At 36.1% G+C, this 27,460-nt stretch overlaps 1 protein-coding gene across 4 annotated transcripts; it reads left to right on the top strand.

Annotated features, from left to right (window-relative positions):
* Positions 1-168: 168 nt before the first annotated feature.
* Positions 169-26,277, top strand: LOC145620598 (transmembrane E3 ubiquitin-protein ligase FLY1-like). 4 transcript variants are annotated; one of them, XM_081675297.1, is made up of 15 exons: positions 169-800; positions 6,519-6,591; positions 7,488-7,615; positions 10,669-10,784; positions 10,972-11,032; positions 12,212-12,278; positions 12,380-12,457; positions 17,068-17,225; positions 17,325-17,384; positions 17,500-17,593; positions 20,375-20,542; positions 22,548-22,876; positions 24,674-24,790; positions 24,871-25,020; positions 25,934-26,277. In XM_081675297.1, the coding sequence occupies exons 1-14, from the start codon at positions 633-635 to the stop codon at positions 24,970-24,972; spliced, it is 1,719 nt and encodes a 572-aa protein (XP_081531423.1). In that variant the 5' UTR covers positions 169-632; the 3' UTR covers positions 24,973-25,020; positions 25,934-26,277. The 4 variants fall into 4 exon arrangements, 3 of the variants coding, with proteins under 3 accessions (XP_081531423.1, XP_081531424.1, XP_081531422.1); XM_081675298.1 differs by lacking the exon at positions 25,934-26,277 and having other exon boundaries at positions 169-494; positions 580-800; positions 24,871-25,047; XR_014108259.1 differs by lacking the exons at positions 24,871-25,020; positions 25,934-26,277 and adding an exon at positions 23,949-24,090.
* The last annotated feature ends 1,183 nt before the right edge of the window (positions 26,278-27,460 follow it).

Genomic DNA, 27,460 nt, shown 5'->3' with positions numbered 1-27,460 from the left:
TAGTTTTCAAAAATGAAAGTTTTAGAAAATTTAGTGCGCCTCACCACCTCAAGGCGTGCGCCTTCGCCTTGCGCCTTGCGCCTAGGCTCCGGGGACATAATGCGCCTCGGTGCGCCTTGCGCCTCTTAAAACTAAGCCGTCAAGTAAGACTTTAATAATCCAGTTGACCTCCTCCATTCTTTCCTCTTCTCTCTCCCTTACTCTGGACACCTATAGAAACAACAACCCAACGCAAACCAGCAACATCCACTCCCACCAGCTAACAAAACATCACCTTAATTTTAAGATTCTTCATAATTTCAACAAATTATCCCACACTTTAATCATTTTTCCTTTAGTTTACAGTTCAACCTCAACCTACCGGTGAAGTTTCCTCTTCTTGTCGGATCATTTGTTTAATAATTCTTCAATTAATATATTAAATTAGTTCATAGCTAATTGCTGAAATTCGTTAGTTGAGCTCTCGAAATCGCACGTCTTTTTCTATGGTTTCGGTTAGTTGACTCCATTTTTAAGCAATATTATTCATTTTGCTTTATGGGTTGTTCTTCCTTTTGCTTCATTTTTTGTATTCAGCAGCCGAGTCGGCACGTCGGAATCGTTCCGATTTTCCGATTCTGAGGACAAATTTCATGGCGGAATGCTTGAATTTCGAATTGGGTATGTTGGGTTTTCAAAGAAAGTGGAAATTAGGGTTTGTTGCCAAAGTTTTATTGGGATTATTCGTGGTTTTTGCGCTTTTTGGACCGGCTACGAGTTTGAGACCCTTGAGAGAGCGAGCGAGGTCTTGGGGAGATGAGGTTAGTCTTACAAAGTCAGATTTTAATTTCATAGAAGTATTTGTTTGAAATTATTTGGAAGTTAATGTATCATATCATATGTTATTTTCAGTGAAAGTAAGCAAATTTGCTTAAGTTTTCATTGTGTCTATAACTTTATAAGCGAATTACTATGTCTAACGGTGTTAAACCAACGCTTATTATGCTATGGATTAATGATTAGTTAAGTCTTACTTCTTGACTAAACTTCAAATTCGTTGCCATTGCAATATACTTGTATGTTATGAATAGGGGTGTGCCTAAAGTATAACCGAGGAAAACATATCTTTGCATTCCGCTATTGCATATAATAGGATGAATATGGTCTATAGTAATCTTCATATTGTATACAAGAGAATATATATTGTACACCCTCCATTCTTCTATGTTCTACCTATTTATTGTATATGGTGTAAAATGAAGTAGGATAATGTGAGAGATATTGTAAAAGGTGGGTGGGCGTAAGAAAAAGATGAATAATGTAGAAGAGAATGTGTGAAAAAGAGTGATTATTGCGGGGCAATGGGGTTAAGATGGAAAAGGGGTAGGTCTAAAATAGAATAAAACAAAGTGGGTAGAAGTGTAGAACAAAAATGAATGGAGACTACACTTCAAAGTGAGTAAAAACAAAAATATAGGATGAGTATGTAGTTATGTACTAAGATGAATAGCGTATATTACATGGTTTGTGCATTGATGTCAAAATCACGTCTTGACAAATCTTTCATTGAAATGTGTGTCATTCTAATGGCTGTTTTCCATTTTACTATTTGGTAAAAAAATGATTTATTTTAAGTTAGCATTAGATATATCTAAGTTATACATTACAAATTTCCCACTATGAACAATTAAATTTTTTGGTGGTCAATTAAGCCTTTGAACGCAATTAAGGCATCTTTGATGGTTAGGTATAACCATGTGTATGCTCTTTTTGGCTATCATATTCTCTAATGGTGAGTCACAAAAACATGTAACATGAATGACCACTTATGTCAAATAAGCTCTTCCATCTAGCTATATTTGTTAATTTGAGGTAAACCAAGAACTTCTATATTCTTTGATGTTCAGACAAGCTCTTCCATCTAGCTATAAACTTCAAACTATTACAGAAAGCCACCATTGGAGTTACTCTCGCTGGGGTCCTAAAGCCTTGGCGAAAAGCACTACAGTGAGGTGCAGCGTGTTTGAAGTAAAGAGCACTTTCTAGAAAATAATAATAATTTGTGAAGTAAAACCTTGTTGCAGACATGAATTAAATGATATCAATGCTGTGCTAGGAATCAGATCAAGCTGACAGGAAAAACCAAAATAGCCCCAAAGATAATCTGTATTGAAGATCAGAGTAACCTACAATACAGGTTCCCTTCTTTCGAGATGAAGGAAATCTCTCCCAATTTTTCTGAATACAATTCTCTGAATATCCTCTCCCTCCTATCACTCATCTATTTATTACAGGAAACTTGCGTAACAAACTAGCAAAATAGAGAATAACGACTTTTGCCACAAATTACTTAATTGCCACCAAAACTCTAACAAACTGGTAACCGAATTCTCCAGGTCAGCATTCAAGTGGCTGGTGCATTCTTTTTGGCCTTCCTTCGACTGTAAGTGATTATGGGCCTGGGTTGAGTCCTTGCATGCTGGTATGCAGCTAATCGTCTTCATGTGTCTCAGCTTGCCATATAGTGCCCACTGCACCATCTTAGTTCACATCATTAAATATGTCTCACCTAAGACTTTCTAATGACTTTGGCAGCAGTGCCTTCCCACATCTTAGACTTTCATAAGTCGGGTAAAGTGGATTAGTAGTTCATGTTATTTGGTTATATGAGGCATTACATGGCATGCAAGTGTTAGAAAAATTGACAAACTTTGGCAGACTTAAAGACTAAGTTACTTTCAATCTGGAAGGGGTTTAGAGAGTAGAAATAGAGATGATCTATTTAGGGAAGATAATACATTTGATTGGAGTTCCCTAATCAATACGTGGTCTATTCCTGTTACTCTTCAGTGGAGGAATCTCTGATATAGGGATGTTCCATTTGTTTGAAATTGTGTTGGGGAGTTTACACTTAATAAGAGTTTTTATGATATATAAGTTGTCTATTATTGTAACTCTTCCGCGGAGGGATAATCCATTTGTTTGACTGTTAAGATACTTTGCTACGTTTGATGCTGTTGAGATTTGGATTCATCTAGAGGGATACATGTTTTGTAAACTCTTAGTTTCAAATGGTACAAGGGGTAAAGGATCCTAGGAGCCTAGGGCCCTAGGTGTAAGGCGCAAGGTGACCTTTTGTATATGAGGTGCATTTTAATTTTCGTTAAAGAAACATTAAAAGAAAATATTTTGTAAATATAGTAATATTAGAACAATAGTAAGTTTTAATAAGAAGGGCTTGGTTTTGCATATTAGGCTCGGTGAATTGTTAGAAAAAAAAAGGTTTGGCCATCCTGCTGTAAGGAATCAATATTTGAGGGAGGGGCAAATTAGTCATAGCCTATTAGTAGTGTCTTGGGGAATAAGTTAGAGTTAGTTATGAGACTTTTTCTATAAATAGGACTCATTAGGAGGGTTAATCATCATCCAGAAAATTATTGTTGAGCTTGGCTTAGTTTTGGGAGAGCTCCTTTCCTCTCGAATGAAAGGTGTATTGATTGATCTTTGCTAAACATCAATACAATTTATCCTTCTTCTTCCTCTAAATCCTTTTGTTATACTCTGAGTTTACTTCCAGGCTAGTTAATTCCTAGCAAATGGTATCAGAGCAGTTCTGTCCTGGTAGAATCAGCCCCTGAAATTCGGTTTTCTGCCATTAAAAAAAAAAAAATAAACAGAGAATGGAGGTCGCTGGAGCTCCGATTTGGTCACTTGAGCAAGCCTCCGAAAGGATGGAGGAATCAACGAAGAGGATTGTTGATAACCTTCAAAGAAATCTGGAGAAAATCTTTGATGATGTATTTTCTCCAATTTTCTCTTCCATGAAATTGGAGTTGAAGGAAATGGAAGAAGAGCTTGAGGATGAAGAGAACCAAGCAGATTTAATGGAGGAGGAGGAAGTTCCAGAGAACATCTTCACCGGCGAGGATTTGCAGTCAGCCACCATTTCCATAGGTGAGGAAATTTCCAGATGTGAGCAAAACTTTTGTTCCATCATTAGAAGCTTCTCTGGTGGCGTGATGGTGGAGAAATTGGGTGGAGGATGTCATGGAGGTGCTGGTGGAAGCCGTGGTGAGTTTGCAGGTGGATTTACCGGTGGTGGTGTGCCTTTTGCGATTGGTGTTAGCAGTGACTTTGAGAGCTGTGGGTTGAGTAATAAGATAGGTGGTTTTATTGGTGGTTTGTATGGTGGAATATTTGAGAGAGGTGGCGCCGGATGTTGTGGTTCGGGTGGTGGTCCAGGAGATTGTGTCGAAAATTGTAGTGGTGGTGGGATGATTGGCTTCTGGTCGAAGAGCTCAAATCAGGGCCCGAGATTGACGGTGAGTGGTTGCAGAGGCAACGACAGATCTGGTGGCAGTGGTAACATCGAGTTTACTGGTGGAGGTGGTTTTACCACCGGAGCATCTGCTGGACTGGAAAGCAGTGGTCAAGGTGTTGCCGGCGAGAAATCGGGTACTGGATGTAATGGTCGCGCAAGAAATTCACCAGGGGGTGTGTTCGAGCGTGGTGGTGCCGGAGGGAGTGGATCTGGTGGTGGCCCGGTGGTGCGATTTTTGTGGGTGGCAAGGAACCATGGAATTTGTTACAGAAACTTCCAGTAACAATGGAGTATGAGAGAAGCTTGGGGTCCTTTGTTGGCTTGGAGAGGAAGTCAAAAATGATTTATGCTAGTAAGGGTAATTTTCTCAATTACCAAGCTTATGATATCATGGCTGAGGAAAGTCCTTGGGGGCCCTTCTCATACCATAACGTTGAATGGGTTTCTGAAAAGGGTAAAAGGGAGGAAATGGGCTCATCTTTCACAAGGCCCATTACTAAAACATTATGCTCACAACCCATTCTCTCACGACCAGATTACTTATCCCACTCCTCTCATTTGATTTTTCAGCCTATTCCTATCTCTATCAACCCCACCCACTCAAACGTTTTCCAACCAGATCCAAGGACCAAGCTATACTTTATTTCTCAGCAACTTGCACAAGTCAACGAAGACCAACTCTACCAAAAATTCACTGATCTCTCATTACATGCTGGTGCATTATTTAGATTTTTCTACCACCAGTGACCATTGTTGTCAAGGCCGGGAATCCAGTTCCGATTATAAACCACCTTGAGGACAAGGTGAATGTTTGGGCGGCGGGTAATGCAAGGAATCAATATTTGAGGGAGGGGCAAATTAGTCATAGCCTATTAGTAGTGTCTTGGGGAATAAGTTAGAGTTAGTTATGAGACTTTTTCTATAAATAGGACTCATTAGGAGGGTTAATCATCATCCAGAAAATTATTGTTGAGCTTGGCTTAGTTTTGTGAGAGCTCCTTTCCTCTCGAATGAAAGGTGTATTGATTGATCTTTGCTAAACATCAATACAATTTATCCTTCTTCTTCCTCTAAATCCTTTTGTTATACTCTGAGTTTACTTACAGGCTAGTTAATTCCTAGCACCTGCTTCCTTACATATGGGTATGGTCTGTTGACATTTCAATTTAGCCAAGAAAATGAAGAATCTTCATTATGTAATTGAGTCTGGTATTTGGATCTATATATCCGTGTCAGCGTAACGTAGCTTTTTAAGGGGAAGGATATTGAACACACGAGATGTTTTTAGAGATCAATTCCTGGTATGGCTATATCAATCAATCAATCAATCAATCAAAGCCTTAATTCCTGGTATGGCTATGCTGCCTTCAATTTTCACTCTGCCAGTCTAGTAAAGGTTATACTACCTCCGTTTCTTTTTAGTTGACACGTATTCCTTTTTAGGAAGTTTTTTTTTAATTGACAAGTTTCCTTTTTGGGTAAATTTTTTACCTTGCATTTACAAGCTATCCCACTTGCTTTTTCATCCTCTCTCACTCTCTCTCCTCTCCTTAATATATGTGCCTAAATCAACACGTCAACTAAATAGAAATGGAGGAAGTAAGTAGAAAGCAAGCTAGCTAGTTTTTGTACACTTTATTGCTTATTGTAAGGCCCTGTTTAGTTCGCCTTATATTTGCTTATCTGGTGTGATTTGATGTGATCTGATGTGATGTGAATGTCAGATTTGACCAAACTTTGACCTTATATATACGATAATCTATACGGAAAAATGTATTAAGTGGGGTCTTGTTAGATTCGTAATAATGTGTAATATGGGATTTTCAGAATTTTTTTAATTACGAAATTAAAGATATCTAGCGATAAAAAACTGACATAAAACAGTGATCTGCAGTGATCTGATCTGATTTTTTCTAAAATAAGTAAAAATAAGGTGAAATAAACAAGGCCTAATTTGCTTGTGTGCAGACAATTTATGCTTATGCAGCTTCATAACTGTACATTTGTAACTAGAAAGTTGTGCTACGCTACTCCAATTAAAATTTAAGAAAGCAGCTAATGCTTTTGTACATTTTATTGCTTACTGTAGTTTGCTTGCGTGCAGCCAATTATGCTTATGCAGCCTCACACGGTCACACTTTTACATTCATAATTAGAAAGTTCTGCTGTGCTTCTCTAATCATGTGTTTAACTATTGATTGTTGATGTTACTTTTCAGTGGCTCTTTGTCAAAAAAGAAGACAGCAATATGGCACCCTTTTCTAGCTGGAACATTAGTGGAACCTACAGAGGTTTGTAATATTCTTTGAAGTTGGTTAAACAATTCCACTTAAATACGAGTCTAGTGGTTTTAATTTTATTCCTTTGTCTAATAAGCAATTTCTTCTTATGCATACTCATATTTTCAGTACTTGTTTTGTATACCAACGTAACCTGGAATGCCGTCAGATCCTTGAATTGCAACCCATATCTTTCATCCCCATTTGTGGAATGTTTCCATTTCTGATCACTTCCTCTGTTGTGAAAGCCCCACCTAATTGGACTTAACTTCAAATCTAGTGTTTAGCAACATAATTACGTAAATTTGTCATTAAGCTCCATTTGCACATTCTGTCTTTGGTAGTCTTCTTTTCCAGTGGTTAAGATTTAGTATACATTTTGAAGTTTGGGATATAAACTTTGTTTGCAATTAAAGATTTTCAGATCTCAGTTATTCAATGCTTCAATTTTAATTTATTGTTTACATTTCAAATTACAATCATTAACGCTAGCCTCCCACCTCCTTCCCCCAGTATATTCTACTGAATTCCCTAGAGAGTAGAGACAGAGTTCTGCATACGGCATTCTGTTTCAGATTTTTCTATCAAAATAAATTGCCAACTGCTATGTTTTTTGAAATTACACAAGGGAGTTGGGACAGTCCGTGGATTAGGGAGCTTGGAAATTAAATGTAAAGATAGAATTTGTATGTTCATTATATTTATGCTGGAGTTACAAGAAAGTAAGTAGTGTTTTCTGAAAAAAGCATATCGGACATTACTTTCTATAAAATTATCAGTTATGAGACTTGTGACTAGCCCTTGTGCAGACTAAACAAGTGGATTCTTCATCATCCTTTTTCCCTCTTCCTTTTTGTTTTGTTTATTTATTTTGGGTGTGATCTGATGCTCTTCTGGCATTCATTCAGGTACTTGGAATTTTTTGGAGTCTGCAAATTTCTCATCTAGATTTCCAGATTTCAAGAGATCAGATGGAAACTCTGTAATTGAGTTGATGAGTACCCCAACAAAAATAACTGGTGTACATTATGTTCAGGTAAAAAATCTGACCATATTTTTTTAACTTCCCTGCGCTTTTAATCTTGTAACATGTTCTTTTTATAGAAGTTTAATATTTGTTGCTATGTTTCTTTATTTGTGTATAAATACCATTTATCTCTCTCTTGCTTTCATCAGCGCAGATTTCATTTCTTTCTCTATATCTCTTTCCTCATCAAATGGGTTTCTAAAGTTCCGCGCATTTCCTAGGTGTTGCAAATGAATAATAAATAAAACAATTGAGGAAGTATTTGATGAGAAAGTGTCAAAGCTATATGGCTGTGATCAAATTAACAACTTGAGTTTCCAAAACTACAATCAATGAATCTTAGGACTCATTGCCCTATGAAATCAGTCCTATTTACACTATAATTTACTTCGATGAAATAAACCACTCCTTTAGCTGTTACTTTCCTTGGTAGTTTTACTCTAAGTTTTAACAAGTAAAGCTGTATATTTTGTTTAATGTAGGTCTTAATGGCTCAAAAGAACATCATTTCTTGCTTGCCATATGTAATCAGCTGTTGCAATTTTCAACTGCCACAGAGAAGCTTCTTCTTTAACTTTCTTTTCATCGTTTCTGAATCCACCTCAAGATTCCACGATTAAGTGCTACAGCTTGAATAACTGTTCATGCCAATGTACAAATAGGCTTGCCTAGGTGCTAGACAGTCAAGGCCATGCACCTCTTCTGGTTTAGGTGTGGTGAATTTGATGAGGTGTGTCAGAAGCCTGCACTGAGGCTTAGCTAGAGACGTGCATATGATTTTCCATACTTACTTTCATTGATAATTAAGTGATCCCAGATTCAAGTGCATTAGGCGCACATAGGCACGCCAAGGGTGCAGGGAAATCCCTATTGCCTTTGATGCTCCTTAAGCCATTTTTCTGTATATTGGTCCATCTTTGACGTCTTATTTAAGGCTAAAGTTCCTTTAAAGGCTTTAATGGTGAGACATTTTGTGTGAACGCTCACTTTCAGAGTCTAGGTTGTATCAACACGAATGATATACTGTATAAGTAGAGGCTAGGGTTGGTTTTCTTATATTAGTTAGTTTAAGCAATCTTTGAAAGATAACTCTTTTTTTTGTTTGCATATCGAGAAATTGGATCTTTCTTATATTATTGAAGAATGATCACAAGTTTTGTTTGTGGGAATTGGAACTTGGAAGGGAGAAAGAGAAGAAATTGCTTTGAAGGTATGATGGTAATTCTGTGGAGTATTTGTTTAAGAGAGGTTGCTGGAGAGGAATGGTCATAAATTTTTTGAGGGAGTTGCTGCATATCCTGAGGTTTTTTGTTTAGGGTAATTTTGTTGGCATCTTTATGGGCTAAGAGGTGGCAAGTGCTTTCCTTTTTATTTGATAGGAGAGATACAAAGGAATTGTTTTCTCTGAAAAGATACGAATAATAACCAGGCTGAAAAAATTGAAGTAGCATTCACAGAATTGATAGAACAAGTTATGGTGGCCTGGTGGGTCTCCTCCACCCTTCCCTAAATTAGAAATTTTCTCAGGACATATTCCTTTGTATGCAGTCTGACTGTTGGCAACAAAGCCATTAACCAACCAGAAAAACCTGTCTGGTACAATTAATATACCCCAAATTCATCTGCTCATGCAACTTTCTGCTTCTCGGTTCCTTCCCTATCATATTCAGATACCCTCTAAATTTCAATTGTTACCTTGGTATTGTCATAGAGTAACTTCAGCTTGAACTTGCCTTTAATTACACGCAATTTCGTTGGACCAACAACTACTCCCTCCATTCGAATTTAATCTTTACACTAATCTCTGCGCGGTGTTGTATTGTGAGATTTCGTGTATTGTCAAATCCAAATCCATTATTATTAGCCTTCTGCAATGACACAACCGATTTGTGAATCTATATGTTTTATGTGTAAATATATATATTTGTGCTTCATATGTGCCCTATGTTACTTGGACTCTTCATTTCACCTCATGTACCCATGTCGGACCCTCGACACTCGGACATGGGTATGACACCGGACACTTCACTTTTAGTTCAAATCATGGAAATTTTTCAAAAAAAAGCCGAGTCGGACACTTAGACACATACCCGTGTCGGACATGGGTACCCGAGTCCAAGTAACATAGTATGTGCCTATGGGATACAAATCTAAATCACTTTGTTAATAGTTAACAGGTGAATGATGCCAGGAAAAATAATGATATTTTTCCCCCTTGCTCTATATAGTATTATATTGTAACTGGTGTTGGGTTATTCTTAAGAAAATGTGCACAATATTTGAAGTTCTGGCTCTTTCCTTGTGAAATGAGAAATCGTTCTCACTTTCATCATTTTTTCCTTCTCTGTTACTTATTCTGGCGACTTGTCAGGCAACAAACTACTGGATTTCATAAGCGCCAGCCATTTGTTATGGATTTAAGTGTGAGTTAGTGACACTCAAAGCTTTAATGCTAAGTTTAACCCAGCTAACTTGTAAGCTTTAAGATAAACTAAAGGTGGTTCCATTTTTGGAAGACCGTGCTGTGGTTTATTCTTGACATATTTTCCTAGATAATTTATGCCTGAGATCCTTGATCTTGATGCAATAGTAGTTTAGCACAATGTTCTTCTGTTGTCCAGAGGTTTTACTTCCCTAGTTAGTATGTTAACTGGGTACTTGATAGTGGCTGTATTACTTTATCATGTCGGAGGTTTTGTTCCTTACCATTTCTACAAATTTTATTCACAATATTTTTTTTTTTCCCCCATTTTCGAAGAAAAAAATATAAGTTCCTCCTTTCACATTTAGCTTGATAAAAAGCTCATGCACTTTAAGTCAAAATGTTGCAACAAAAAGTGAACGGAGGAAGTATATTAGTGCTGCAATTTTTTTTTTCTTTACTTGTTTGGTTCCCCCTTACTGATATCCATTTAACCATAAGCTATAGAAAACAGTAGGAGCTGATCAATCCTCTAAAGTTCTGGATATGAGATGGTGTTTAATGATTTTTTGTGAATGTATTTACAATCTTCTACTTGTCATCATTTTGCTGATTTTTCAAGCCTTAACTCAATTTGCAGGGAGTTATTATATTTCATGATGCTTTTGATGATGATCATGAAGGAGGTGGTGCTCAAATTCGGGTAGAAGGTGTATATATCTGGCCATTTAGGCAACTAAGAATGGTGGCAAACAGGTATCTATCTATGCTGTAACTGGATCTGTATATTCTATGTGAATGCACTTCAGAGATTAATTTGGACATGCTTTTCTCTCAGCTCCACCACTGATATATATTGTGGATGTATAACTGTAAAAAGAATAGAATCACATGGGTAATATGTCTAGTAACCTTAAAAAAATTCTAATGGTTTCTTGTGCAGCGGAAAAGATGGCGAGTTTGGTCCAGAAGAAGACTACCTGTTATCTAATCCATATCATTTGGTACCTTCATATCCTTTCTCTAAATTTACAATCTCATTGTTTTTGTTTCATATTTTTATTTGGGATGAGTGGCTGGATGTTGATTGTCAGAGATGGCCTTTTAAGGGATCTTGCCTTTTGCTTTTGTCGGGAGATTCATATTCCGAAAGCTGAAAGGTGGATCTAATCTAGGCTCATAATATCTTGTGGGAGTTTTTTGTATGATGGAAGGGATAAACTCCTAATTCAAGAGTTTCTAAAATTCAAATTTGATGTACAAAATTCGTTGCAATTGTTATGAGTATCTAAAAACGTGTTTTGCCATAAAGTGTGCAAGAGAGTTTTTTTGCTTGTGTATCAAAAATTATATCATTTTTTGTCCTATCCTTGGTGGAGTTTTATGAAGTTAGGCCTAGTTCTCTCACCTCATTCAATATCATATTCTGTAAAAATAAGTTAAGTTTAGTATAAAAAATATCAAATTCAGCAAAAGCAAGTTCAGTTTAGGAAAAATATGTTTTCAATCAATCAATCAATCAAAGCCTTAATCCCATAAGTGGGGTCGGCTAACATGAACCAAATTTGATTATTCCGTGTAGTCATCGACATAAATCTTCCTCTTCCATCCCTTACGATCCAATGCTTCATCCTCATGCAAATCCATATACTTCATATCCTTCCTAACTTCTTCCAACCAAGTCATTTTCTGTCTCCCTCTCCCTTGTTTTACCCCTCCATAATCCCACTCTTCCATCTTCGAGTAAAAATATGTTTTCATCAGTAAAAATCAGTAACTTTAAAGAACAAATATAATCGAGAATCATTAAAAATAAGTTTTAATCAGGAAAATTGATATAAAATATAAGTTCAGCAAAAAATAGTTTAATTTTAGTAAAAATAATTTCAGCTCAGCAATAATAAGGTGAAGCGAACAAAACCTTAGTTTTTAAAGGGCGTTTAGGTTTACGAAGTGAGAACCCTATGTTTTGAGTAATTGAGTATGATAATGGATGACTAGAATTGTTAACAATATTATTCATGTTGAGTGGCAATTGTTGTTGTTGCCACTGCTGCTATTGATTGCTGTCTATTGGGGTAAGGTTGTTTTACCAGAATCTGAACATGTTTTTTTTTTTTTATTTATTTTTTATCTATTTTTTATTTTTTATTTATTTTTATTTATTTTTTTTTGTTGAGCAGCTTGGAGTTTTCTCATCACAAGTATTTCAAGATTCACCACGTGATAAAATTTGGAGAAGAAAAAAATGTAATTAGCCTTTCTCTTATTTATCACTTATGTTGCGTATGGCCCTATGCATACTGACACTTGTTGATTTTTTGTTGTGTATGTTCATTTCCTTTTTGCAGCTCAAGTTTATGACATAGAGAAACACTGCAATATTGAAATTGCAGCTCAAGTTTCACGTGTTGCTTCCTTGCAAAATGGTATCTGATTTATTTTAGACATCTTTCTTTCCAATATTTGTTTGTCTTTCTTTATACTTCTGTCCTCCTCTATTTGATGTGGAAACCAGTTAGCTGTATTCTTTCTCTTATAGATTCACCGGTTGCGATTGTTTATTGTTATTGCTATTTTGCCAAATAATTAGATTTTTCAACCACTATATTTACAAAGACATGTACATATATTCCTCAAGAAGATTTATGTTGATGACTACACGGAATAGTCAAATTTGGTTCATGTTAGCCGACCCCACTTTTTGGATTAAGGCTTTGATTGATTGATTGATGTACATATATTCCTCAGTATTAGAACCCTTGTAATTCTTATGATAGTTTTTGTATGTGAATAAAGCAAAAACTATTAAGAAGTATCATATGAAATTAGGAGCCTTGGATCTAAACAACCTTAAGTTATTAGCATCATTTGACTTCATGTAAGATAATTCAGATGTAGGCTAAAATGTTGAGGCTATATTGTGAATTCTAAACGTATGAGCATTTATATTCAAGTTCTATTTGCATTATGTCTGTATAGACCTATGGTGGGGACGTCCTGATGTTTTATTAGTATCATCTACTTCCTCTGTTTTCCTTTATTTGCAACAGTGCAACACACGTTCATTGCATGCACTTTGAGGAAGAAATTAGGGAATGTTAATGGACAAGTCAATCAAAATAATTTATACACGTGGTTCCTAACCCTTCTCTATTCTCAATGTTAAAATATAGGAAAAATACAGTTTAATAATCCCAACTTTGCCCGATTTACTTTAAATAATTCCATCTTTTGATTATTCAACAACAATCCTAATTTTCACCTCTGTTTTCTTTCTTCAATCTGGATTACTTGAAGAATGGGTTAAATTTTTTTTTAAAACAATTTATTTGAAGAATGGCTTATTGGTTCACTAAACTAAAAATAAATTAATTAAAAAAAAAAGAATAAAAAATCCAAAGACCACCAGGCACTACACACTGATGGCTTCCCTACCCCAACCAGCAAACTCTACTCCCAAACTGCCCTCTTCGATCCCCCAACCTGACTTTTTCGACCTCCCTTCCTCCCTGCAGCGGAAACCTTCTCCTCATTCCCTTTGTTTGCGTTTTGCGAGGTGTTTTTGGTGGTTTTGGGGGGTGGTGGAGGTGATTTCAAGGGTCAGGTGTTACATGTGGTTTTGGGGGTGGGGGAAGGGGATGGGGACGAACGTGGGCCTTGGTTATGGGTGGTTTTAGGTTTTATTGGTGGCGGTTTTGACGCAAGGGTTTTGGCTATGGCTGGTTTTGGGCGGTGGGGGGAGGTAGAGGGGGCCGGTTTTTTGGAGGGTTGGGGCTAGGGCCTAGGGAGGGGGTGGTTGGGGGGAGTTGCCTGGCTTGGTTGGTTTTTTTTTTTTTTTTTCCCTTTTTTTATTAAATTGAATTTTTTATTAGTTTTTTTTTTTTAAAAAAAATTTATTTGTATAAATTACAACTTGACACGTGTCAAGCTACCTAGAATAAGAGTTCACTAACTTTCGTTGACCGGTTTAGGATTGAAGAAATATAGCGCATGTGAAAGTCGAGATTCTTGTAGAATAACCGAAAGTTGGGATTATTTTAAGTTAATTGGGCATTGGGATTTAAACTATATTCCAAAATATAATGATAAATTCACTTATTTACCTACTCTTATCAACTCCTAAAAAACACATGCCCAATGGTTGTGTTGCTAATAAAAGAAATAAAGGAAGTATATTTTTTTATGATTAATTAACCAAACAAAAAAGTTTTTTCTTTTTTTTTTCCTCTTTTGTTTTAATTTAAAAACTGTTGGTTCTAGGAATTTTTTATTTTTTATTTTTTTTTAATAATATAATGATTTTAGTGATATCATCTCTCTCTATGCTTTTTGTTGATTTTCCATTGGTGTTTTGTGTTCTACTTTTGTCCGTTCCTTTTTGTTGGTACACTCTTACTTTGAGTTTGTTTAGGAAAACTTTTTCTTGCACATATCTCACATCCTACGTGTTCTTACTTTTTCTTATAAAATCCTACTTACAACACACTCTTTCTTACTTTATCTTTACAAACCTTACTTGCAACACTCTCTTATTTTGGGGAGAAGCTATGTAAAACGAATATTGCCTGCTTGCCCCAGATCTGTCCAAGTAATGTTTTCCTTAAATTTTTTTTTTTTTTTGGAATGAATTTTCAAGTTTGTGAAGGTGGATGACCATAAAGATATTTAGGCAATTTAGCAGTCCCCAGCCGTCCCCACGCTCGTGTCGTATACCCAATTTTTGGCAAGAAATGTTTTTTTGGTTGTACTTGTACCTACTTTCCCTCTCTATCTGTTTTTGAATCTTTTGGGGACGGAGGGAGCTAGATGAAATCTGGTTGATAATTACTTGAAAAGAAGATTTTGAGGTAGGTTGTGTTTAAGTGCGTAAGTTGTGATAGGCTTGGGAATATATATGTCAAAAAAAAAAAAAAAAACATTTCCAAAATATTTGGAATAAAGTGAAAGTGTTAGAAACAACTCCTTAAAATGGAAATTTTGTCTTAAAAAAACTTTTAAAGTAACTTTTTATCAGAAAAGACTTTTTTAAAATTTTTGACAAGGTAAAAGCGGATTCAAAATTTAATTTGTTGTAGACAACCAATCCCAATTTATTGACATTTACTTGCTTAAATCCGGTGTTAACTCTTCATGTGCAAGTCACGTGCCATTTTTTGTTTCTTAATCTCACCCACTCCCCACCCCCCCCCCCCCCCCTTCTTTTTTTCTACCTTTTCCCTATTACTCTTTCATCTGCAGCCTACTCTACCATGGTGCCATGGGTCCATGAAGTCCTCTTTGCAATAGGATCACTGCAACTCACATCTCAAATACTTAAATGGAACCACGATTGTTGCATGATTCACAAAATCAATTGTCATTATCGCAAATTAAAAAAAAAGAAAAGTGGAAGAAACCCTAACTTTTGAAAACCTTCAACTCAACGAAGTATGCACAAATTACACAAGACATTATCAATCACCTTGGTTGAATTCAATAAGTAAGGCTTCAATTTTTGTAAAAAAAGGAACTACCCTTCAATGACCTTTGTATGACGGATGATGGATATTTGATGAAATGGTGACGGGTTTAAATGAGTGGTATTAATAGAGAAAAAGAGGGGGGGGGGGGTGGAGAAGAAAAGGGGTGGGAATAAGAAACAAAGATTGGGGTTGGTTGTCTTCTAACAACAGAAATGGTGAGTCAACGCAACAAAAACACAGTTAACGTCAAAAGGTTGGGGCTGGTGGTCTTTAACAAAAAATAATTTAAAATCAGGTTTTTGCTTGTCAAAATAATATAAAGGGTTTTTTCTGATAAAAAAAGGTTGCTTAAGGATTTTTCTGACAATTTCCTTATGAAATATACTAAAGTGGAGACTGGAGAGTGTTAACATCTTATTGAAATGGTGGTATTACTACCTAACGTTACAAGGTTCGCGGTACAGAGCCACGGATCGCAGCAAACTGATTTATGTGAACCGTAACGCGGAACAAACTAGAACACTGAAGGTGGCGACTCCTAGTTGTGGCTGAGCAAGCACGGTTGTTCTTCCTCTACAACCTTTCCCGGCTTGTTTCCCGACATTTTCGATGCAATATTCTCTCTCTTTCTTCTTTCACGTGTATTTACTTATTTTATAGATGAAGTTTTTGACTTTTTTCTCCCTCTCCTGTTTTACCTAGCAGTAAAATTTTTTTTTTAAAAAAAAAAATTGTGCACACTAAGGGTGACGGCTAGGGTTTTGTTGTAATTGGAAAAAAGCTTAAACCTCTATCAACAACTTGTTTTTTTTTTTTTTTTTTTTTTTTTTTTTTTTTTGTAAATGAACAACTTGGGCTCTTAATTTTATGTACTTTATTTTAGCAATCCACTCACCTAGATATAAAATCTAGCAATAAAAATCACCTATATATATAAATTTTTTTTTAATTTACTTATTTCGTACTCAATTATACCGGATTCACCACGGGTAGCGTTCCGCATTTTCGTTTCCGTACCACGTTTCGAATCGAATCCCGTCCAATGTAACGTTGTTACAACCTCTGTTTCATATTATTTGCAACGATTTGACATAAAGTAGAGAGGAAAAATGTCCAATCGTTGCAAATAATATAAAACGGAGGTTGTATTTGAATTATCTGATTCATTTATTGACGTTTTTTACAGTGTAAAGCTCAAAGTATGATGATATCTGAATTATAAAACTATTAGTTTGAATGATGTGCATGTTTCTAAAGATTCAAATTGGTGTCTTCCACTCTTCCTACTGTTTGTTGTTAAAAGATCCTCTGCTTTAAATAATTGTATCACCATGTTGATTGTTTGATCTTGAGACCATACGAATGAGCTTTCTGCTGTCCTGCTAATGCATATGTGGTGGCCCTCGTTATTATTATTATTTTGTTTTGCATGTCATCTTAACTCTCACTCTCTCTCTAGGTATTCTGTTGTTAATGGTGTCCACTAGGGGTTAATTATAGTCTTATGTGTACAGTTTAGATATTGTTGATGTCAACTTTATGGAGCTTCCGAATTATTTGGTGTCTACTTGTAGATGGAGATCATGATCGGTATCATATAGAGGGATTAATGGAATCTCCATCAGCAGAAGAAGATGGAGACTGCTTTTCTCCATTATTGCTGAATGCTACCTCTGTCAATATAGAGGTCTATTACAACAAAGCTGTCAACTATACACTGATGGTTACCTTTGTATCCTTGTTAAATTTGATTTTCTTGTCATCTGTCTGTGCGCTGCATCTATTATTTTCACTTGTATGGTTTGGTTCCCTTGACTATATCATGCGTCAGGTGTCTTTTCTCCAAGTTCTTTTACTGATTAGACAAATGGAGCATAGCAATACCCAATCTGTAAGATTGATTTTATTTATTTATTTATTTATTTAATTTTTTTATTTAATTTTACTTTTACAACTGTGAGTTGTTGTTTGCTAGCTCTTTGAGTATGACATCATGATCTTGTCAGGGGGCTGCCAAAGTTTCTATATTAATGATTGGTCAACAGGCTATTATGGATGCTTATTTCTGTCTTCTACATCTGACAGCTGGAATACTAGTAGGTAAGTTAGTTTCCACTTATTGCTTTTTTGAAGCTTTCAGATTTCACCTCCAATGAAGGTCATTTTGAGCTGTCCTTCCATTGATTGGTGGTGAGGTGGTTTTGTGGGGGAAGGGACAAGGGAGGGTTGGTTTTTTGGGGGGGGGGGGGGGTGGTTTCAGGAGGGAAAGGGGTTTGGGGCCGTTTTGGGGATGGTGGTAGGGAGGTAGGCAGCCACGGCTGCCATGGAAGGGAAGGAGAGAAAGGTACCGTGGCTGCCATGAGGAAGGGGAGGAGAGGGGAAAAAAACAATTAGCCCAATTATAGACGGACACGTGGCAAGGCTGCCCATTAGATCAACCATCAACTTGTCAAACCCCAAAGAAAGCAAACCCCTATTGTTCGCGTTATTAGATAATAATGTAAAATTGGATTATAAAAAATAAATTGGGCGAAGTTGGGATTTTTTGAAATAATTATTTGTAAAAATTTACTAGGTTATCTTATGATGCACAATTAGAATTAATTTTTCTTGTTATTTAAGTTCTGTTGCATTGTATATGTAGAGTAGAATTAGATACAAAAATCATTTACATTTAAGGAAAGAAAAAATTTGAAACCACGATCACAATCAAATAAAGCATGTGAAACTATTATTTAGAAGAGAAACTTGGTTAATTAATTATATATAGATACTTATGCATTGAATTTAAAAGTGTAGATTTAAAATTAAAACAAAAAAATCATTAATAATTGATGACATCACATATAGAATTGGAGGGAAATTTTTTAATGTGAGGATGACACGTAGGATAGTTTGAGGGTTTATAATGCCAGCAATGTTTTGTTTTTATTTTCTTTTGGTGCACACAATGTTTTTGTTTTTATAATAGTTAGATATATTTGGAAATTAAAATTCGAGACAAATCTAAGTAGATCCCACATGATTACTCTTTTTGAAGTATTTAGAGTAGAAAATCATTAAAATTATTTGATTTCATTTGCATTGTCAAGATTTTATTGGGTAACAAAATTAATTAAAAATTAAAGGGAAAAGATTACTAAGAAGTTTCATTAATCTTATGGTACTCAAAAGTAGCCTTAATTAATTTCATTTCTCTAACTTCTCTTCTTTTTCGGAACACCTTAAATCCATAAGTGGTTCATGTTAAGCGATGTGGCAAAATTAATCTTTTAAGAGGTCACCCATCCTAGTACTACTCTCAATCATTGTGGTTCATGTAAAGCGATGTGGCAAAATTAATCTAACAAATTATAAAGGTCCAAAAAAACTTTATTACAAGGGAAGTCGTGAAGTTTAAGTAGTATCCCATGAAGTTTAATGAACGGATGTCGATAGAAAGTTTGTATGAACAGATGGTAGGTTTTACCGAATTTAGGGTTAAAATCTAGTGAACCATGGGTATGTTCATTCAAAAGTTTTTGTGTATCAAGTTTACAATAATTTTAGTGTCGTGTACATTGAACAGTTTTAAGGTAAATTTAAACAAATTTAGGGTAATTTTTTAAAAAATTTAGGGTAACTTTGAACATGATAGTTTAAATTTAAATAGGCCATGGGATAAGTATTATAAGGATAATATACTAACTGTAAAACACTCTTATTTGTTTTTTCTCCTTTAAAGAGGGAAACTTGATCAATAAAAAGTTAGGTATCTTTTATGAATATTAGGGTAACTTTTCAATTAATTCACAATAAAACATTGTACACCCGGCTAATTAAAAAAAATTATGGCTTGTTTGGTTAGGCAAAACCCCTAAATTCCAAGGCTTTAAAGAAGTGTGCTTGAATCAAGGGCTGGTTTGGACGAATTTTTAACTAGTTTGGGCGAACCTAATTTGAGATATGACTCTTTGGTTCATGTGAAAAAAGTGTGGGCACATTTGTGAAGGGTTTGGGCGAACTTTGTTATCCCCCCCCCCTCCCCCTAATTTATAAGGCAAAAAAGGTAAGTGTGAAGTTGACACAACTTTTCTTCTATGGCTACTAGTTACAGCTGCTGATTGTTGGTCATGTGCTGCTGATTTCCCAGTGTATAAAAAGGCGCGCCTAGGCACTAAGGAGCTACACGATTAGGGTAGAGCGCCTTTTTTGCTCTAGGCGAGGCAGTGTGGCACATATAAGGAGGTGCACCTAAGTCACACATAGGCAAATTTCCTTAAATGTGTTATATGGTGCACCTCACTTCAAATAGGCTCGGCCTAGGTGCGCCTAGGCGCTTTAGGACCTTCATCACTTTATTGCGCCTTAAGCCTTTTTTAATTTTTTATACATTGAATTTCCCATTGTTTTCCTTCCTCTACTTTCTTGGCTGTCCCAACTATTTTCTTGTGTGGGAGTGGGAGTGGGAGGTGGTTCATGCTTGTGTTGGCTAGAAATTCAAATCAGAATTTGACTACATTAGAAATCATGAAAAGTTAAAATGCTTCATTTAATTATATGAATGTAGTATGCTGAACTGTGTCCAATGTCAGCAGGATGCTGTCAAAGCAGCTAACATTTTTCCAGTCATGGTTTTAGAATGCATTCTTTATGGCATTGTCCTCTTTTCAAGAGGTGTATGCAATGATGGAGGCATAAATCGTGAATCATGTGATTGCTGTTAGTCTTTATATGCTTTTCATACAAGATTGAATACATGTAAAACGGTTGTGACTGTTATGTTGTATTTTATTCTTTTGCTTTTGCAATTTTGTGGTATGCTATCAACCTTAAATCATCATGATTGTTAATATTCCTTGTTGTGTTTAAGATTGTATTCCGTTTTTCTTATGCACTCAGAATCCCTGTTTAATGCTTTTGCAACTGCGGCCTTCTTCAAGTTTGTTGTGTTCTCTATATTTGAGATGCGTTACCTCTTGGCAATATGGAAGGCAAGTAGACCGGCAAACAGTGGCGAAGGCTGGGAAGCCATGAGACGTGAATTATCACTACTGTACAGCCGATTTTGTGAGTGTCTTTTTTCATACTGTATATTGTTGAGTTTTTCCCTTTTTATATTTTTATTTTATTGTTATTTTATTAAAAGGAAATTTTGTTAATTACTACCTTAAAAAAGGGGTCATTGTGAATTACTATTCTTAAAAAAAAAAAGTTGTTAATTATTACCCTAAAACAGATGAATTCTATAGATTGCTACCCTTTTCCCTAATCAGCCCCTGATTAGGTGATTTAATCTATTAATGATATTATTATCCAGCTAATTTGTAATTAGTTATTTTTAAGGTATGATTAATTAAATAAATTCTAACTCCACCTCTAAACCACCACCAGTGCACCACCTTCGGCGACCCCTTACCCCATCCCCACCATCTCTGCAGCCTACCCTCGCCTCGGCATCCACCCCACCTCTAAACCACCCATTGCACCACCTCTAAACCCCCCAACAATCCCTCCAACCCTCGAAAAAATCCCTCCTCCCCACCCACCGGCGATCCTAGCCCCCTCCCCTTGCCATAGAACCCTATTAGGCCCTCCCTAAGCCTCCTCCACCCCCTTCCCCCTTTTAATCACCACCCTAATGTTCCTAAATTAAAATCCTAAAGCCCTAAAATTGAAACCCTAGGGTGGTGATTAGGGGGAAAGGGGATAAAGGAAGATTGGGGATGGTCGAGCAAGGTTATCCGGCGAGGGGTAGGGGGTCAGGGCCGACACGGGTAGGGGATGGGGGTATCGTGAAAGGAAGGTGGTTTTAGGGTGGGCAGATGGTGTTTTTAGGGTGCAGACCAAGAAAGGGGTGTTGTCATGGTGGGGAGTTGGAGGAGGTAGGTTCGGTAGTGGGTGGAGGGTGGCGGAGGTGGTGCAATGGTGGTATGGAGGTGGTTCTAGGGTTTAATTAATTATTTAACGTTTAAAAGCAACTAATTACAAATTCGCCGGATAATGATATCATTAATAGATTAAATCACCTAATTAGGGGCTGATTAGGGAAAATGGTAGCAATTTATAGAATTAATCAGTTTTAGGGTAGTAATTAACAACTTTTTTTTTAGGGGTAGTAATTCACAAATACCCTTTTTTTGAGGTAGTAATTAACAAAATTTCCTTATTAAAAAGAAACATTTTCTTGAAAAAATAAGCTTGAGATGGTTGATTTTGCATTGCTTTTGCTTTTGATCCTGACCTTGTTCATCTATGAAGTGTGAATACTATGTGCTATCTTGCTTTTCCATTTTCCAGCAGTTGCTGTTGCTTTCTATCCTTTCCCTTAATCTGCTTCCACTTTTGGAAAATGATGCTCTCTGAAGTGTCTGATATAGGGCTTTTACAGTTTCCCTTTAGTTGATCTTATTTCTTTACCTTTATTCTGCCCGTAGCTAGTATGGTGTTAGCTTTCTGTTCTATTTCTGTCAGGCATGCCTAAATTTGGCTTAGAATATCAGATTGTCCTGAAGTATCTGTTTATCCTGCGTTTCTATTTGATCCAGACATAGGTTTTTTTTTTTTTTTTTTTTTTTTTTTTTTTTTTTTTTTTTTTTTTTTTTTGTGTGTGTGTGTGTGTGTGTGTGTGTGTGTGTGTGTGTGTGTGTGTGTTTGTGTTTGTGTGTGCGCATATTTGTTTTTTTATCCCCTTTTTGCGTGCCTGTAACTAGTATGGTGTTAACTTTCTGTTCTATTTCCAGCATTTATCTTGTAATAGTTATTGTGGGGTATAGCTGTGCGTGAAATTCGTAATGGCTTGCACCCGAGTATGTTACTCTTCTAAGTCCCTTTTATTGTGATACCTTCCATGTATCTTAGTATTTATTCCCCTCTGTCCCTTTTATTTTGCCCCATATGACTCATAAAGCTCTCACAAACAAGTGGGCCATGGAGCAAACAAAAAGGGACTGAGGGAGTAATATTTTATTCTCTCTCTCTTTTGATAGGGAGAAGGGGAGGGGAATTATATGAATATGTTGTTGATGTTGGTCAGCTATTGATGGCTAATTCAACTTTCATACATTGTTTGCAGATGGGATATTGTTGGGAGGCATTCTGATTATGTACGAATTCCATAATTTTCTGCGAGTTATCCTTCTGCTTATGTATTCCTTTTGGATACCTCAAATTGTTACCAACGTCATTCGTGATTCAAGAAAATCGCTTCACCCACATTACATCTTAGGCATGACCGTTACTCGATTAGCAATTCCATTGTATGTATTTGGCTGCCCTAACAACTTTATGCGAATTGGGCCTGATAAGAACTGGTGTATATGCTTGTGCTCATTCATGGGGCTTCAGGCCCTGGTCCTCCTACTTCAACACTACCTTGGGTCACGATGTTTTATACCTCGTCAGGTTTGATACGTATCTATTTTTTATTTGCTGATTTTTTGAGTGCTTTTTTACATGTTTGTTAGGTGACATTCCTTTCTGTAGTTCAAGATAGCCCAAAGGATACCTACCGATTTCAACTCTTCCCTTTCCCAATAGCAAAGGAATATAATGAAAGAAAAACCACCTGCTAACAGGAAGCAGGCAGTATCTAAGACTGCATTTCTGATTCTATTCAATGATAATTTCCATTTTAAAGCTGGATTCATATGTATAATAATTGGTTCAGCTGAATTCTGATTTAGCTTTGGCCTGCAAATTCCTAAGTTTACAATCTCTGTGTCAAATTATTAGATTAAAATAAGATACTTCGTAGTTGAATCATTTTAGACTTCTATGTGCTCGAAAAGTTGAAATGTTACAAAGTTATTGTTTTTGATGAATTGAGCTAGCATGTGTTTCTCATTATCTTGATTAATCAAATAATAGACTAGGCCCAGAATATGTTGTGGTGGATTATGAACCATTTAGAAATGTGAATGTGTTAGATGTCTAGGAAAAAGTGAATTTGCTGTGAATGAGGGGCTAAGCCTTCTTTAATAATTTTTGCTAGTTCAGGAGTAGAACCTCAGAACAAAAAGTGTTTGCCGATGAGGATAGTGAATGCTCTCTTGCACAACTCTTTTTTCTGGCCAACCAATCATCAGCTTTGTTGGCTTCTCAGAAAGATTGTTTTGTCAAGATATTCCATTCTTCCCTTCGCAGCAATGGTTTTCCTTAATTCATAATCTTATTGCATTGTCCCTATCCGTTATAACTTTACCTATTTTAAACCAAGCTGTCACACGTGATCTAAAACTCTTGCAAGTGCAATTATCTCAAGGCAAAGAGCCAAACAAAAACCAAAATTTGAGACGAAGACTGATATGAATACTTCACTTTTCGTCACCCGGTAGTCCTAGAGTCTGCTTTGTAGCTTTGTCACCCGACTCTAGAGGTGCAACCCTACAAACACGTATGAAATTTTGTTCTGTTTGACTTATTTAGTGACTTCTGTAGAACCAAATTTACCTTGCGTTTCTGAATTGAATTGCAGAGATCCTATAATATATTTTGGAATTTTAGCAGCTCGCTATAAGGCAACACGATAAGTCACCTCCAAAGCCACCATAGGTCAAGCGACAGAAAGATTATTCCTTTCAGCAAAGTACCAATCTACAATCTTCTGCTTGACGTTGGTAATTAGAACTGATAACCCAGTACATTGCAAATTGACCTGCCATGTTGTAAAGGGAAAGTTTTGTGCTGTCTACCCCAAAAGAATGCAATATTTGATTGGAGGTCATTTTTAGGATCATTGCAAAAACATTTTTCTAGTTCAAATTTTACTTCACAACCCCCTTCAGAATTTTGAGACAAGGATATAATGATAACTTGGGATTTTTGTTTTTCCCCCTTCACTTTAGAAGCTGGGCTATTTGTTTAGGTCCCTAAATTAAGAAATTAGTTTATTAATTTGGTACTTCCTGAAATAGAAATGTGGTTTGTTACTTTAAAACAGTGGAGTGTCAAATGTTTCCACAAATAATTTTCATATAGGCGATATAGCTCTACATCTCCTACTTTCTGCAGCTCCATGGGTTGTACATATCTTTGAAAATATTATCATAGTGAGGATGGAAATTAATAATGGATATTTGATGATTTAGATTTTGTTCATCTTGGGATTAGTTTCTAATTTGGGTTTAATTATTTTGTCTTTATAATTATTTGTACTTCATGCTTACTAGTTTGACCAGAACACTTTCTATGTTATTGCAGATCCTACCTGAGAAGTACAGTTACTATAGACGGTTCAATCAAGATGCAAATCGTACCACTGATTGTGTCATTTGCATGACTGGCATTGATCTCTCTGAGCACTCTAATGACTGCATGGTAAAGTTTATGTTCAGTTGAGTCAAGGTGTTTACATAATTATGAATTGGCATAACAAGAGAAGGATTTTCGTTTTGCAGGTGACCCCTTGTGATCATTTCTTCCATTCTGGATGTTTACAAAGGTGGATGGACATAAAAATGGAATGTCCAACCTGTCGCCGGTCCTTACCGCCTGCTTAACAACATAATTCCACTTAGTTGTAGAACAGACCCAAGGATTTTGCCACAGTAAGTTTGGTAACATAATTCGTGTGCGAAATCTATTATTTTTATTTCTCCAGATGTTTTGTGAACAAGACATGCATATATGAAATGTTTGACATGAGTCTCTCCATATCAAGCAGCATCCTATGTCCACAATCTAGTATATTCATTAGTCTATAGTTTAAACATTTCAACCTAGTCTGCATGGAGACTTGCAAAGATACATTTCCTGAATTCATTGCTGATGAAAGAAATATTGTTTTTTTTTTTTTTTTTTTTTTTTTTTTTTTTTGCTTTGTTTTTATTTTAATTTATTTTATTTTTAAAATTACGGGTATTACCTAGTGTCATTGATTGATAGGAAAATTCATTCGGTGATCCTGCTGTTTTGGTAATCCAAAATCCTATTATTATTTTTACTGTGTTTAAGAATTAGGTCTGGTAATTCACCAAGGTCCCTGTGGCTTCATGTGCCTCATCAGGTACCTTCTGCTTTCATTGGATTGAAAGAGCTTCTTTAGCTGTTGTGTACCTGGTGAAGTGTTAATTTGTACAAGTCTTTAAGGATACAAACAGCAAGTTAACCCAATTTGAGACTTACGTTGTACCCCAGTCGTATATCTGTGCATAAAATTAATAGCATACCAGTTGAATTTTGAATTATGCTTTGAATTCAAACATTTGCAAGTTAATTTTTTCCTTTGGTGACTCAAAATGGCCTGATGTCCACTCCACTTTTCAGCTATTTCCATTGTTTCTGTACTTGATGTTTCTCTATGTTTGAGTTGTATGTTGTATCCCGTGTCTCTATTATTCCTAGTTTCCTACTATACCTCGACTGAGTAGGTATAAGACTACGTACATCTTCACGCCTCTCGTTATCTTGTTTATAACTTCTGACTATTAACACATTTTGATGTGGAATTCATGTTTCCAGATGTGTTGGGGTCACAACTGTATTTTTCAAGTCGACCTGACAAAAGGATGGTGAGAGACACAATTGTCATTTAACAGAACAGAGGAGGGCGTATAGCCCAAGTATTATTCATGTATATTATTTTTTTGTATATTATTTACACTACAGGTTTTCGGAAAAATAGATTACATGTTTAATGTAGTTTTGTTAATGAATGAAATTAACGATATGTCGGTAGATGCGTATAAGTTTTGCAAAATATTTTGCAGTATTATATTCTTGGTAGACGTCGGGAGGAGGGGCGGATAGTGGCATAGCTTCCCACCTCTATTGCAAACATCGACTACATTTAAGCTACAGTTGATTACCTTCACAATTACAGTAAATCTTGATCGTCGATATGTGATTGAAAAATGAAAGCCCTCAAAAACATTTTAATTTGAAAAATTCATTAAGGGCTTGTTTGGTTGATGTTTTGGTCAAAAAACTGATCACCAGGTTCGACCTGGGTTGCGATAACTACAGCTAGATTGCAAGGACGAAATTGGCTAAACTAGAATCAACAAGAACGAAAAAGGGAAAATGGGGAGAAGACACACAAGATGGTGACGCAGAAAACCCCAAGAACAAGGGTAAAAACTGCGGGTGGTTATGAGTCCACCAATCCACTAGATATTCAAGGTTTATAGGTTACAATGTAAATCGCAATTTAATCATTAGAACAATAAGTCTCTGGTAATATTTTGTAACTATAGCTATATTATTTGTGATGATGCCTTCTATGATGGTCTCCTGTTCTTTATATGCTTCATCAGCCTTCTAAGTTCCCTTCAAAGGCACTCTTTGACTGCTCCTAGAATCACGGGGTTGAGGGCTGGAGTGGTTCCTCCTTTTTCTCCGTCTTTCCTGGTCAAAGGCTTCTTCAATTTGAACTGGTCTTCTCCAACGGTTAGGTTGTAGAAAGTGGCTCCTATTTACTCGGGTAAAGACTTGATTCGAAGATTCTGGAGAATATTCTTCAAGGCTGCTTCCAGCTTACTTAGTTGTTGGACATCAGCTTCATAGCTATAGAGAACCTGTGCTTCGTTTGACCTGTAACCTGCAACCTGACTACCTGTAGAACATATGAATTTACAGGTGAAAATTTTAGCATAACAGTTCGCCCCCTGCTTGTCTCTTAGATGTTCCAGTGACTTCTATGAGGCAAGCTCCAAAGAATTTGCATTTTTCTAAAAAAGATAAAAATTCAATTTATTATTTCGAGGATAATCTTCAATCTGGTTCAACAGATAAAAACTCTTTGAAAAGATAAATTCAAGCCGTTAGACTCATTAATGCATTATAAATAGATAAACAAGAATCTTCCAACCACTTTTCTTCTTACGATAAACATAATCTCAGAAAATCTAGGGTTTTCTTTTGCGAAAATTGGGGGAATCAGATCAACGAAGAGGCAGCACGATTTAAGCTTGGATCCTACTGCAGGGAAGTCAAACTTCACCAATTTCCTCTGTCCTGGTAAGTAATCGAGTTTCTCTTTCCTCAATT

This window comes from Chenopodium album, chromosome 27 (assembly GCF_948465745.1).
Source record: "Chenopodium album chromosome 27, dcCheAlbu1.1, whole genome shotgun sequence".
In the NCBI taxonomy this organism is placed as follows: Eukaryota; Viridiplantae; Streptophyta; class Magnoliopsida; order Caryophyllales; family Amaranthaceae; genus Chenopodium; species Chenopodium album.
The sequence above is the reverse complement of the archived record's forward strand: the minus strand, read 5'-3'. Positions and strand labels throughout refer to the sequence as shown.